Source organism: Bicyclus anynana, chromosome 8 (genome assembly GCF_947172395.1).
Source record: "Bicyclus anynana chromosome 8, ilBicAnyn1.1, whole genome shotgun sequence".
NCBI classification, from domain to species: domain Eukaryota; kingdom Metazoa; phylum Arthropoda; class Insecta; order Lepidoptera; family Nymphalidae; genus Bicyclus; species Bicyclus anynana.
In genome coordinates this window covers 2717011-2731911 of record NC_069090.1, presented here as the reverse complement: position 1 = coordinate 2731911, position 14901 = coordinate 2717011, and the positions used below count along the sequence as shown (strand labels likewise).

The 14901-nt window shown below is 32.6% G+C and overlaps 1 protein-coding gene across 1 annotated transcript in view; it reads left to right on the top strand.

Moving 5' to 3' along the window:
* The window catches only part of LOC112048758 (synaptotagmin-7), a 387831-nt gene extending 373008 nt beyond the window's left edge, over nt 1-14823 (top strand). Inside the window, exons 9-10 of the mRNA XM_052883102.1 lie at nt 4839-5051; nt 5983-14823. Of these exons, the coding sequence (XP_052739062.1) occupies nt 4839-5051; nt 5983-6083 (314 nt within the window). The 3' untranslated portion in view covers nt 6084-14823. The remainder of the gene's footprint in view (nt 1-4838; nt 5052-5982) is intronic.
* The last annotated feature ends 78 nt before the right edge of the window (nt 14824-14901 follow it).

The following is a 14901-nucleotide window of genomic DNA, read 5'->3' as shown; positions in this document are numbered from 1 at the left end:
TTTGCCTCATATTTAGTTTGTATGTTATACAATTTATAGCCTCAATAGCTCAACGGTAAGAGCGGTCGGACTCATCACCGAGGGGTGGTGGTACGATCCTCACCCCGTTGGTCTATTGTCGTACCCACTCCTAGGGAATATTGGTCATATAAAAAAATAAAAAAAAAACATTAAGATAATGACTAAATTTTGCGCTCATTTTAGTTCCATAATGAGCCTTATGGCAGGCGTCCACTGATCCGAATCGTACATATCGGACGCATCGCATTTAACAGATTTTTAATTTTACGGTGTATAGAATCCATTCGATGCGATCCGTACGATGTGGATTGGTGGACGCACTTGTACGACTTTCTATACAAAGAATACTAAAATACGTTTGCTGCGATGCGTCTGTCATATACGACTACCTAACGCCGCGTTGTTTCGCCCGCGTGGTTCCTGTACCCGTAGGTATACGGGGATAAAATATAGCCTATAGCCTTCCTCGATAAATGGGCTATCTAACACTGAAAGAATTTTTCAAATCGGACCAGTAATTTCTGAGATTAGCGCGTTCAATCAAACAAACAAACTCTTCAGCTTTATAATAGTACGATGCGAATCTGTGAACGCCAGCCGTAAGTCTATATCTGTTTAAATTTTAAAATCAAGCATAAATCCAAATAAGCGTAAAATTTAAATAATTATATGAATAAAAAACCCTACACCATGAACACTGAATACATAAATAGAATTATGAAGATCGTATAATGTGAAAATATTTAACGGCTTTATAATTCCGTTTCGTGTATCCAATTCAATTACGGCTGGGAGACTTCAAAGTGGATTATCAAAGAATAAGCCGCGTAATATTTATTAGGTTTTCCTTGTATGTATCATGTCAAATAAAACTCGTCGAAATGAACTGAAACCTGAAAAGTATTTGGTTAATGTTATTTCGAAGATATTTCTGACGTATCAAATTTTATTTGATCTTTGATTTTTCTTTATTATTCTGCAAAATACATATTGAAATTAAGCTTAACCATAGTGCAACATAAACCACAGTTGGTTTTACTGTGCACTGTTATAATTATAAAGTTACCACAAAAAAACATACATTTTTTAATATAAATATTTTTTGTAGCATAAAATTAAATAAATTTATGTTACATGAAAATGTAAAAAAGTTGTGAATTTTTTACTTTAAAGTAATTTTTTGAAATTAAAGTAATAAAATTCATTACTTTTTTTACTAGATTATGATAAAGAATTTTGAAAATATTTTAATTCATTATTGAAAACAAAGTATTGAAAATGTATTAAACTTGCTTAATATATATTTTTATCAAGAGATTTTATTTTATTTCACTATTTTATTGTAATTTATATTTTGTTTGATTACTAGCATCAAAAACCCTGAAATAAATGAATTTTGAATTTTACTTTTAAGATTTTTTTTAAAACGGGGAAAAACGGAATCCATCTACGGGCTCTAGGTTGGCCAAGTTTAAAATTTTATTGTTTTTTTTATGTTTTACTTCACTTATCACCTCTCTGCAGTTACGTGATTGCATTTGTAGTTTTAACAGGCGTTTCATTATTTAAAATGGGAAAATTAAATTTTATCAGGATACGACGATTCGCAGTTCTCAAGGTGACCGTGTCTGTATTGTTCTCAATTAATATTAGATTTAAGTTTCTTAAATTATATAATACTAGCGGATGCCCGCGACTTCGTCCGCGTGAAAATCGATATAAACTTTCAACCCCTATTTCATCCCCTCACAGGTCGAAATTTCAAGAACGCTAGAACAAATGTTTAATTATGTCTTATCAAGTGCTTAAATATAAAGTTTCATGGTTTTATCTTTTAAAATTAAGAAATCCCATACAAACTTTCAACCTCTATTTCAACCGTGCCTTTTTTTTGCAATAAAAGGTAGCTTATGTCCTTTCTCATGGTCTAAAAATTGTATGTGCCAAAATCGGTTGTAAGGTTTAAGCGGAAAAGCGTAACAGACAGACAGACAGAGTTACTTTCGCATTTATAATATTATATTAAGTGGGAATTTCGTTCGTCGTTCGTAAGAGAAACGCACTGTATGCGAATCACTTAACTGGTTTTTTATTATCGATAGGAGCAACTACTTTAGCAAGCACATTATTTTTTTTTTCTATAGTAGTAGTCAGTAGTACCTACTTATTATAGTTTTGGGAATGTATCCATCACTCCCTCGAGGAATGGCTACCCTAAGTCAAACGTTATAAATCAAGATTCTATCTGGAAATGTAGTCCAATTAACTGAGTCCCATTTGGTTGCTGGATCATTTGACATTTTTCAAAATTAATGATCGTTAAGGGTAAAAAGTAAGGGATTTAAATTCTTCTCGTAGCTATAAAGTTTCAGCAAGGACGGACTCTGCAATAAATAACTTTTAATTTATATGTATAAATGATTTTAGGGTTCCGCGTTTTGACAGGAAAAAATTGTACAATCGAATGACCGTCGAATTTTTTTTTATATTTTCTACAGAACATCATAAGAAATCATGACATGTCCCTTATAAGTTCATTAATTGAGAATTTTTCAAGTGTTTTTCAAAAAGTTTGCAATTAGAGACACAATTTCTCATACAATGCCGAGGAAAGTTTCAAAAAAGTGCTTTAAACGTTTTGAAGGCTCAACTTAAAGCACATTACTTATTACTACCTACTTACCTACTTACATCCCAAAGCCACCACGATCACACTATAACTGGCTAACATAGGTACTTACCTGTGGTAGGAGCATGAACTTATAGTCTAATATCCGAATCACAAATAACCTTCACCCATCTGTTTACTTGAAGAAAAGAATTTTATATCAAATCAAATTAAATTAAAAAAAAAATTGTTTATTAATCATATTCTGGACTGATTTTTTTAGGCAAACCATTGGCAATATTATATTTATTGGCATATTTAGTCTTACTTCTTACTAATATTATAAATGTGAAAGTCTGTATGCATGTTTGTTTGGATGTTTGTTACTCTTTAACGCCGCTACTACTGTAGTGATTTGGCTGAAATTTGGAATTGAAATAGACTTTACTCTGGATTAACACACAGGCTACTTTTCATCCCGGAAAAATCCATGGTTCCCGCGGAATTTATGTAAAACTGAACTCCACGCTGACGAAGTCGCTGGCGTCCCCTAGTTTGATGAAAAAAACTTTTTATCTAGCTACCAGATGGGTGAAGGTTATCTTGCATTGGAATCCTCTACTATGCCAAACCTTTCTTCATCATCATTATCAACCGGCTCATATTCGGCTCACTGTTGAGCTCGAGTCTCCACTCAGAATGAGAGGGGTTAGGCTAAAAGTCCACCACGCTGGTCTAATGCGGACTGGCAGACTTCACACACGCAGAGAAAATTCTCTGGTATGCAGGTTTCCTCACGATGTTTTTCCTTCACCATTTAAGACACGTGATATTTAATTTATTAAAATGCACACAACTGAAAAGTTGGAAGTGCATGCCCCGGACTGGATTCGAACCCATCTGGAATCGAAGGCAGACGTCATATCTATTGGGCTATCACGGCTCAACCTTTAGCTTATAGAAAACGAGGAAAGGCTGGCTATCACACGCACTCATTCTAAAAGTTAGCTTTAAATTCGTTACCCAGAATGCAATTGTTGAAAATATAGAAATAAAGTTTTTCCTCTTTTAATTAACCGGCAAAGTTTACTTCACCAAATTAGGCAACGAAATTAATTAAACCGTTTTTCATAAAATTTAATCAAGCCAACAGAGCGCGGTTTTTCTTCTGAAATTAAAAAGGTAACCTCAATGTTGTCGAGTACAAAACAGTTTAAATAATTTTTGTTTTGGTGTTTTCCGCGTATAGTTTACTCTTTGCTATACATATACTATACGTATACTCGTAGGACCTATTTCAAGGGGTTGTTTTTTATTACCCGACTGCAAGAAGGGTTATGTTTTTTGCGCGTATCTTGTATGTAAACAAATTGTACTTGTATTGTTTCAAATCTTCTAAACCGCTGAACGGGTTTACGTAATTAAGATATCGTTAGATTTGTCTTAATAATCCAAGTGTTCTTAGATAGGTGAAGTTAAAAAAACCAACACGACGAGTGTGAGACGCTATAGACTCGAAGTGATTTTTTTTTTTTTAATATTGCGTCATGGGTACAAAATTCAATGGCTCATCAAGAGGATTTCAAAATGGTATATCATGGCTACATTCAAAAAAAACTTACTATTAGAAATACGTTATTACATTACATTTTCAAAAAACCTTTATTAGGGTAGGCTACCTGCTGTGTACAGACCTACTAAGACTATGGTAACTGTCCTGTTGGTCTATTGGTTAGCCTATGTGATATTGAATGATATGGTCGTGGATTTATGTCCTGGGTAAAACATTAAGTTTTTCTTTCTTCTAAAAATGTTAGTAGCAATATGGTGTTACACCGTCTCAGAGAAGAGAAAAAGTCGCTAGTGGCTATTATTGTGATATATTTAGATTATACATCAGATTGAACAGACAACCTGTATTGAGCAATATATAGACCCTTAAAGCCCCTCTCTGTTGTGTTGTTGAGACATAGACAATATCAATAGCAAAGACATTAAGACTGTTGACATAGACAAGATATAGACAATAGATTTAAGGTTGTATATACATGTAACACTCTCGACGTATGAAAAAGGTTACCGTGGAATCAAGCGCTTTCATAGATTAACGAACGAGCGACAAACTTCTAAAGCTCGAATAAAACACGAACTTCCAAATCAACCAATTGATTAATTTCTTGTTTTCAAACGAATATTATTTAATTTCCAGATCCATACGTAAAAGTGTGGCTCCAGTTTGGCGACAAACGCATAGAGAAACGCAAGACGGCTGTCTTCAAGTGCACACTGAACCCCGTTTTCAACGATTCGTTCTCATTCAACGTGCCGTGGGAGAAGATACGCGAGTGCTCGCTCGATGTGCAAGTCATGGACTTTGACAACATCGGGCGGAACGAGCTCATCGGGAGAATACTTTTGGCTGGTAAGTCGAGTCTGTAAATTGTACAATGAAGTGAGCGACGAACGACACGTTCAATGGCTCCTTCTCGTTCAACGACTCGTTCTCATTCAACGTGAAGTGGGAGAAGATAAGCGAGTGCTCGCTCGATGTGCAAGTCATGGACTTTGACAACATCGGGCGGAACGAGGTTATCGGGAGAACACTTTTGGCTGGTAAGTAGAGTCTGTCAATTGTACAATGAAGTGAGCGACGAACGACACGTTCAATGGCTGTATCTCGATCAACGACTCGTTCTCATTCAACGTGTCGTGGGAGAAGATACGCGAGTGCTCGCTCGATGTGCAAGTCATGGACTTTGACAACATCGGGCGGAACGAGCTCATCGGGAGAATACTTTTGGCTGGTAAGTCGAGTCTGCAAATTTGTTCAAGTAAGTGCTCGATGAACGAAACGTACCATGACTCGATCTCGTTCATCACACATTGTCATTCAACGTGCCATGGGAGAAATGGCTGGTAAGTCGAGTCTATAAACTGCACAAGTAAGTGCGCAATGTACGACACGTTCAATGATTCGATCTCATTCATCAGAAGATTCTCGAGTGCTCGCTCGATGTGCAAGTCATGGACTTTGACTTTGAGAATACTTTTGGCTGGTGAGTAGAGACGAAGTTTCGGAAAAGAGCATATGAAAATGATACATTGAGTCGGTAAGTCGTATTTGTAAGCCCTAAAGATGTACAATGCAAGACACATTCAACATGCCATTCTCGTTCACAATACCGTGGGAGAAGATCTACATTCGATCCGTGTCCGGTATCATAAAACCCACCATTACTAAATTTTTAAATTCTAATCACAGTAGTAAAAAAAATTAAACCCTAATCACATTAATTATGCACAAGGATTTCTGGTGGCACCTGTTAAAAACTTCTCCAATTTCATGATTACAGGTAAAAACGGTTCCGGAGCAACGGAAACGAAACACTGGCAAGACATGATCACCAAACCACGGCAGACCATCGTGCAGTGGCACCGCCTCAAACCGGAGTAAGCCACCTCGGGCCAACGCATCAATGCAGTTGCACGATAGATAGGGACAACGTTATAGACAAGACAGAGATGATCAATTAAATACTCTTAAGTACCTTCTTTATGATGCTAATCAAGGAGCCTCTCGAGTTCTTACGTCAGTCAGATGTAGTTTACAACCAGCATCTCTAGTGTCAGAATTAATCCCCTCAGATTCACCGCCGTCTTAAACTAGGCTGGGGCTCTTGGGCGCACAAAAATTAGGGGCCCTTTTGGAAATTAAAAAGCGAATTATACTAACCTTTTTTCACTAAGTATGACCATTTATTATATAGAGGTAATCAAATACAGTGTGATATAATATGTCATTAATGAATGCTGCTGGTGTTTTGGTTACGATTTGGGGATTTCTGTTGAGCAAATTCTTCTATTAGGTATATCCTTAAAGTCAATATTTTGAAGGATATTGATATTTTCAGTCCTTTGCAAGGACTCTGTGTGCTCTTATGGCAAAGACGGTATTGCTCAGATTACTAATAGCTAGAACCCCTCTGTAAGCTAAGATCCACTTAGCTTACAGAGGTTTTAGGAAGATTAGAAAGTCGTTCAATCTTCCACGTTCCTTTAAACCCACGAGATCTGACATAGCGCAGCTAATCCCCTAGTGACGCTGCGTCTCATTAAGAAGCCTAGGACAAGTATACAATCAGAGGAAACAAACTCACCGATCTTGTATAGATCTGGTCCTATAGTTTGTAGGAGAAAATTACATTTTTATAGCTTGAAAGCCTTAAAAGCTCATTAAAAGGCTTTATACTTTATTTTTCAAGGATAAGTTAAAACTGGGATGTGATTAATTATGATATAATTATGGTTATACTTGTCGTAGCAGACAAATCATCGCTGTTATGCACTAAAATCATAATCTATATGTATCTCCCAGCCTCTGTTTTCCTTACCAGAGCTACTATAGTACTGTGGGTACTTAAAAATTCAAGTTAAGAATGAGGGAACGAGATAAAGGCGCATCCTACTATTTGAGTCATGCGTACAACGTGTTATTTGGTACGCAGCATTCATACATCATGCTCATTATCACGCCAACCCACATTCAAGCAACGTGGTAAGCCTCAGCTCCATATTCTCTCCCTTAAGAAGGCTCACAGAAAGCTCAATATCAGATCTGTCTTGTCTATGGTAATTTTATGGCCCCTAAACAATTTTAAAACAAAACGTCATAAGACTGAGCGGTTTGAAAAAAAATGACATAAATTTGAATCTCTTCGTCGATATCACAGCTTCATAAATAGATAGGTTAGTAATTTATAGGACGAAATCTTACAAAATCCAAGAGCAAACTTGCTGCATAGTTATTAGCTAATTTTATACTTTGTTTCAACTCTCAAAATTAAAAAAATATTTAATCACTGTCAATAATCTTTACTTCTATACTAATATTACTAAAAGTAAAGTTTGTGGTACTTGGAAATTATTTCTGGATTCACTAAACCAATTTTAAAATTCTTTTACCACTAGAAAGCCACATTATTTGTGAGTGTCATAGGCTATATTTTATCCCCGCATTCTCACGGGAATAGGGACTAAGCGGGTGAAACCGCGGGGCGTCGGCTAGTTCAAAATATTGTCAGTGGTTCTCAAAGTATAAAATTTTACAGAGTCGTCATTCTTATTAGAAATCGAGAAACGTTGAATAAATAACTTTAAACTATTTATTATTAATATTATTTAAACTTGCCCTCTGAATTGGTGGTCTTAACAAATAGTCAAACTTGATATTTCAAAGCGCTTGTAATAACTACTTGAAAAAAATGTTTTTTTTAAGTTATTTTTATTTTGGTTGTATGTTTAATATTAATAATAAAATCTTACATACCTTATGTATTTATGATGCAATGATATCGATGTCTCTAACTTTCATGGTCGACGGCGCTCTTTCTAAATACAGCACCTATTTCAACTTCAACTTAAAATTTTGTGAATTTATTTAATAATAGGTGTTTTATTTCCAACTGAACGTTTGCAAAGTACATCATAGATAATAATTATACATTTATTGTTTATTGTATTAATAAATTATAAATATTATTATTTATCTATACTAAATGTAGGTACATTTTTGAGTTTAGTTTAAGACAGTAATAATAATTAATTATACTCTTAAGCGCCTGGTCATTTTAAATAAGACTTTCTTACTTCAACGGTTTTGCGTATCGTTAACATTTCTTTAGATTTTAAATTTATTTGTATACAATTATTATAATTTTTTGTACATTATTTAAGTATTTACAACATAAAAAATAATTTTATTGTGTTGTCAATTTAAAAGTTAATATTTTGAACAATTTTTTAACAAATATGGATAGGTATTTTTATCAGAATTTTCATGAATCAAAGATTTTATTTGGTTTTCTCAGAAACTCTAACATATAAACTGTGCTAAAAGCTCTTTCTAAACTATAATTGACGTTTAAATGTAAGAGTTGAAATATTCGACGTTAAGGTTTTAAATAAGTGGTTAGATAATTATATGTATAACATTATTTTTTAATAATAATGAAATAATTGTTAAATTGTAGTAAAAATAATGATAAATGGTCGTTCGTATCGCACAAAAATGAGTAGATGATTTTTTTAATGTATTTTAATGTTATATTTCGGTTAATCATAATTAGCGAAATTACTATAATTTACTGGTGAAATATTTTTGATTTACAAATAAATTTTATTGTCTTTTCTTGTAAAATTTAAGAACAGAATTTTAATATTGCATATGAGAAGGTGGTTGTGGCTATGAACAAATGTGTTTAAAAAATTATTACCATACTAATAATATAATAATTATAATTAATTATTATTATACATTACGACAAATGTAGTAAACACCAATTCTATCCGTGAATTTTCCACCATTCCAATATGCAATATCTGCAATTCGAGAATAATTTTATTTATTACTTTGAAATTCCTTAATAATCTAATTTATGTATTATATATATTATAATAAAGTAAAATAGATTTTACGCTTGTTGTTAAAATGTTATAAAGCTTACATTCCGTGATGTACTTAGACAAATTGATGTTGACAATCCAGTTTCAATATTGTATACATTTATAAAGGTTTTATAGAAGAAAGTAGAACATTTTATATGTACTATGAACTATCTGTCGACAAATAATTGATTTTATGCACTGGTAAATATGACAAAAATTTTAAGCCCGCAGTGATGGAATAAAAATTGAGGAATTTACATTTTTTTTTTAAATCAGCGTCGATAAGTAGTTCATAGCCAATACAAGTAGATTGTTGTTATAGTATCTAGACTGGTCAACGTTTGTAACCTAGTTGCAAAACTGGAAATAGAGAAATTGGATTTAGAAAACCCTCTACCCCCTCGACCGAGCTTCAGAACCCGATTTTAGAAAAAGTAATGCCAACAGATTTAAAAATAGCGTGTAAAAATATTATAGATACTTAGACATAGTGTCTGAGCCGTTATTGGTTATCCCGATACTAGTTGAGATTTTTTGTAGTGCATTATGGTTAGTAGTGTTAGGAACCAACGAGGGTTGAGTTTTATATAATCTGTGCACTAAGAGACAAAGTGGTATGCTAGGCGGGAACGGTTTGTTTTTTTTTTAAGTGATTTACAACTGGTTGGAGTGAAACTACATTTCACGTTAGAATATATTATACCGAGTAGAAGACACTTTTGAAGAAGTGCTATTCTGGAGGTCTATACGGAAGGATAAAACTATCTACGTTGTAGTCAGGATTTTACATAATGTGTAGCCAGTAGACGTGGTTAAGTAGTGAATTCTCATCATCAAAAAGAAAACACCAGGTTCCTAACAATAGTTATAGGTTGAAATTATATTTTATAACAATTTGTCAGCGTTGAAACTTTGGAAACTAGTGTCGGTTTAATCAATATCATGTTAGTACTAATGACGGTATCTTTGATAATGTTAAAATATCTAAAAAAATTAGTCTCTAAGAAAGGCTCAGGCATCGGTGTATAGATTCTGTGGTTACCTGTAATCATTCATAGCTGTGTGCTAAAATAATATATTTTTTACTCCCGGATTTTTGATGCGAATGTATTAGAATGGGAGATTTGGTGGAACTTGAGAAGTGCTTTTTTCATTATTTTTGCTATGCATTTTAATGGTGTTTCCTTTATCAACATATTGTGCGCAATCGCTTTGTTAGTCTTAAGCATGGGTATTAAACGCATTCGGCGATTTATTGACGGATACATAAATAATTTTATAAAATATTACTTTGAAATTGACTTTTGATCAATATTTATTTTCGAGTTAGGTACATTTATGAAACCTTAATTTCATATTGAATAATAATAGTCGATTTTACTGATTGCCCTTTTATAAAATGTTATTGTATTCCTTTTTGCGGAGATATAAATCGCTCAATTCGTTCAATACATCTATGGTCGTACGAGTAAAAGTTTTCAATTCATTATTTGAAGCATATCTTCGGTAGTAAATAAAATATGTATTATTATATTATATATAATGTAATAAGTAAAATAAAAAAGGTCAATATGAGAGGAATTATTCTATAAATGTATATAAAAAAATAGGAATATTTTAATGAATCGTCGCGCAAAGTTTGAGAACCTTGAGCTATTTTCGTACTTATAACGTTTTTAACATTATTAAAACCATTTCAAATCTTCCGTGTACTACCTCTATATTTGTTTTGAATTAAATATTAAAATGTAATAATATTACGCTCGAGTTGCTATCGGTGGGACAAAATTGACAGTTTCGTTGATACTTTTTTCAGTAAGGCATAACACAGACGACCGATTTTTATCGTTCACTTTCTATTTGTATCGTACTGGACCGATTTTTATGTAGTTTATTTTTATTTAACATTCCTTTTTTTAAGTGTTTAAGTAACAATTTAATCCTTTTGCTTTGTCTGCCACACTATAACCGAAAGGGATTTAATCGAAGGAGGTGTGGATTTTCACTCAACTCCTAACAAGTTAGTACGCTTCCATCTTAGATTGCATGATCATTTACCATCAAATGAGACTGTAGTGAAGGACTAACTTGTAAAGAATAAAAAAAAACATCTATTACAATGCCTTATTCAGCAAGTCCAGCTGCCTAGTTTCATTAAAACGTTAGTGAAAAATATACATTTCTTAAATAAATAAATTTATTTGCTTCTCTTTAAAGCTACATTTTTAAGTAGCTCCAAAGAGAAGCCAAATAAATTATATATATATAACATTTATGAAAAATTGAGAGGACGTGTTGGTTTTCTGTCCGAACAAAAGGATAAAACCAAAACACAACATAAATATTGCATATTGCAGTAAATACGCCGATAAAGGAGATCATTCATTTTGGGCCCTTTTTGAAAGTGCCGGCCAACGAAAAAAAATAGCACGAATCGTTAGAACTAGTTATTTGGAGTAATAGTTAATATGGCATGAAAGTTGTACGAGGGCTCTGAACCAAGTTATACAGGTTCGACGATTCGTTATTTCCATACATTTTGACAATTTTTAAAAGTGCCCGCCAAGAAAAAAAACTGGTACGTATCGTTAGAACTGTCCATTTGGAGCAATAGTTACTACGGCTCAAATGTTGTAGGACTGCACTGAACCAAGTTATACAGATTCGATGACTCGTCACTTCTATACATTTTACTGAGTTTTGTAAGTGCCCGCAAACAAAATAAATCATACGTATTGTTATAACTAGCCATTTTCAGCAATAGTTACTATGGCATAAACATTGTAGTATAGCTTTGTGTCGAGTTATACAGTTTCGATGATTCGTCCAATCCATTTATTTTATTGATTTTTTAAAGTACCGTTTAACAAAAATATGGTACTTAAGGTTAAAACTGCCCATTTGGAGTAATAGTTAGTATGGTACAAATGTTGCAAGATTGTTCTGAATCAAGTTATACAGGTTTGATGTCTCATCACTTCAATGTATTTGATGGAGTTTTGTAAGTTACAAAGTAAATGCTATTTATCGTTATAACTAGCCATTTTCAGTAATAGTTACTAAGGCATAAACGTTGTAGTATAGATCCGAATCAAGTTATACTGTTTAGATGATTCGTCAAATCCATATATTTTACTGATTTTTTAAAGTACCGTTCACCTAAAATATGGTACCTAACATTAAAACTAGTCATTAGGAGCAATAGTTAGTAACACGTAGCACACTCTTCAGAAAAATTCTAGTACTGAAACAAGTTATATAACTTTCATTCATTGATTTCCGAAAAAGTTGGAAAACATAAAAGCAATAATAAAATATAGAAATAATGATTCTAAGCATTTAAACAAATTCAACATTGTGGTGCTAATGTAACTAAAAATTGTGTTATTGTGCATTGAGAGAAATAAAAACGTTTTATTAAGTTCTTCAAGTAATGGTATATTCGGTTTACAAGCTTGAATAACATAACAAATACACGCACAACGGCAAATCACATGACCAAGTTCAGAAACGGTCCAGAAGGAAGAACATAACAAATAATGATGACACAACTCTTACACCATGGTGACATTTATTTCATATTATTAGTTAAGTATTCATCATTATTACCTATTTATTGTTCCCCATCATATTCAGATATCAACTAAAACATAAGTGACGAATCATCGAACGCAAATAACTTGAATAAGAGCAATCATACAATGTTTCTGTCATACCTACCAACTAACTGTATTGCTTAAATCGATAAAATGCATAGAAATTAAGAATCATTGAACTTGTATAACAGGCCTACAACGTTTGTAGTACTATACTAACTATTACTCCCCGTTCCTATTACAACCAGTTCTAATGATACGTACTATTTTAATAGTTGGCACTTAAAAATCAAGAAAATATATGGATATTACAAATAGTCACACCTGTATAACTTAGATCAGAGCATTTATACAACGTGTCTGCCATACTAACTGACAAAGTATGTCTAAATGATCAGTTAAAATGATACCTGTAAGAATTTTATTGGCAGGCACCTTTAAAAATCAATAAAATGTATGGAGATGGCATGCCATTTAACCTGTATAACTTGGTTTAGAGCAATCCTACAACATTCGTGTTATACTAACTATTGCCACAAATGACCAGTTAAAACGATACGTATCATTAATATGGTCGGTGGGTACTTACAAAACTCAATAAAATGCATATAAGTGACGAGATATCGAACCTTTATAACTTGGTTCAGACCAAACCTACAGCATTCGTGGAATACTAAATATAAATATATCCAAATGGGCAGTTCTGATGATAAGTGCAGTGATAAGTGCATATTTTTGTAAAACGGTACTTTGAAAATCAATAAAACATATATGGATTTGACGAATCATCGAAACTGCATAACTAGACACAGAGCTATACTAAAATGTTTATGCCATAGTAACTATTGCTGCAAATGCTAGTTACAACGATACGTATTATTTATATTGTAGGTGGGCACTTACAAAACTCAAAAAATATATATAGAAGTGACGAGTCATTGAACATGTATAACTTGATTCAGAGGAATCTTACAACATTTGTGCCATACTAACTATTGTTCCAAATGGGCAGTTCTAACGATACGTATCAGTTTTTTTTCTCAGCGGGCACTTTTGAAAATTGACAAAATGTATGGAAATAACGAATCGTCGAACCTGTATAACTTGGTTCAGAGCCACCTGACAACTTTTATGCCATATTAACTATTGCTCCAAATAGCCAATTCTAACGAGTCGTGCCATTTTTTTTTGTTGGCCGGCACTTTCAAAAAGAGCCCAAAAATGTATGGAGCGTGAATGATCTCCTTTGTTTCTACTTATGTATGTTTAATTTAATAAATTATCGGACCGATTTTGTCTGTCGTCTGTAGGAAGCCTGAATTCTAATATACTTAGATACATTCCTAAGAATTGTGATGTACAATATATCAACATATCAGTTTTCTTATGTTTCAATACATAGTGGCACAAACTAGAGAACATATTTTCATGAGAAATATTAAAAGAAAGAATTCATATTTTTCTCGAAATAAATTTTAAGAGTTTAGATTACCATAACTTACTATTTTATTTAGTTTTAATTTTGTTTTTATTTACGTAACATGATAACAGGTATTAGTTTGAAAAATGAATAATTAATTCACAATTATTTAAATAAATGATTGTGGAGATATAAACGAAGATGGCGACGAACTGTCAGTTTTCGCGCGCTTTCACGAACAGCCATTTTGAATGCTTGTTGATAAAATGACAGCTCAAATAATTGTATAACTTTGTAATCGCGATCGGTGTCTATTTTGTGCAATATTATAAATGTTATTATTAGGAGAATTGTGATTTTACCAATATAGTTGATTATTTTAACGTATAGTTAAAAATTAACGTTTTAAAATATATAATATCATAATATTATAACGTTAAGAGATCTGTGTTTAGATATAGAAAAGAAAAACAATGTTAAAAATGTATTTATAGACTGTTACCATAAAATTGGCTTATCAATGGTTAATTATAATGTAGTTTGATGAAAAAAAAATAGTTTCTGTCGTGTTACAATGAATAATCCACGAATTTTTTTCTGATTGTTTTTTATTTAATTTACATATTTAGCTGTATGTTTATATGGTACGTATTTAAAGTGTTGAGAATTACTGTATTCTGTATTTATTATACTTGTGAGATTCATTATTCCCAAATAAATTATTGAGTTAATAAGTCTATTTTTTATTCCATAACTCATGTTATACCACAGTTTTCGATGTACAAATTTAATTGTCGAAATATTCTATCAAT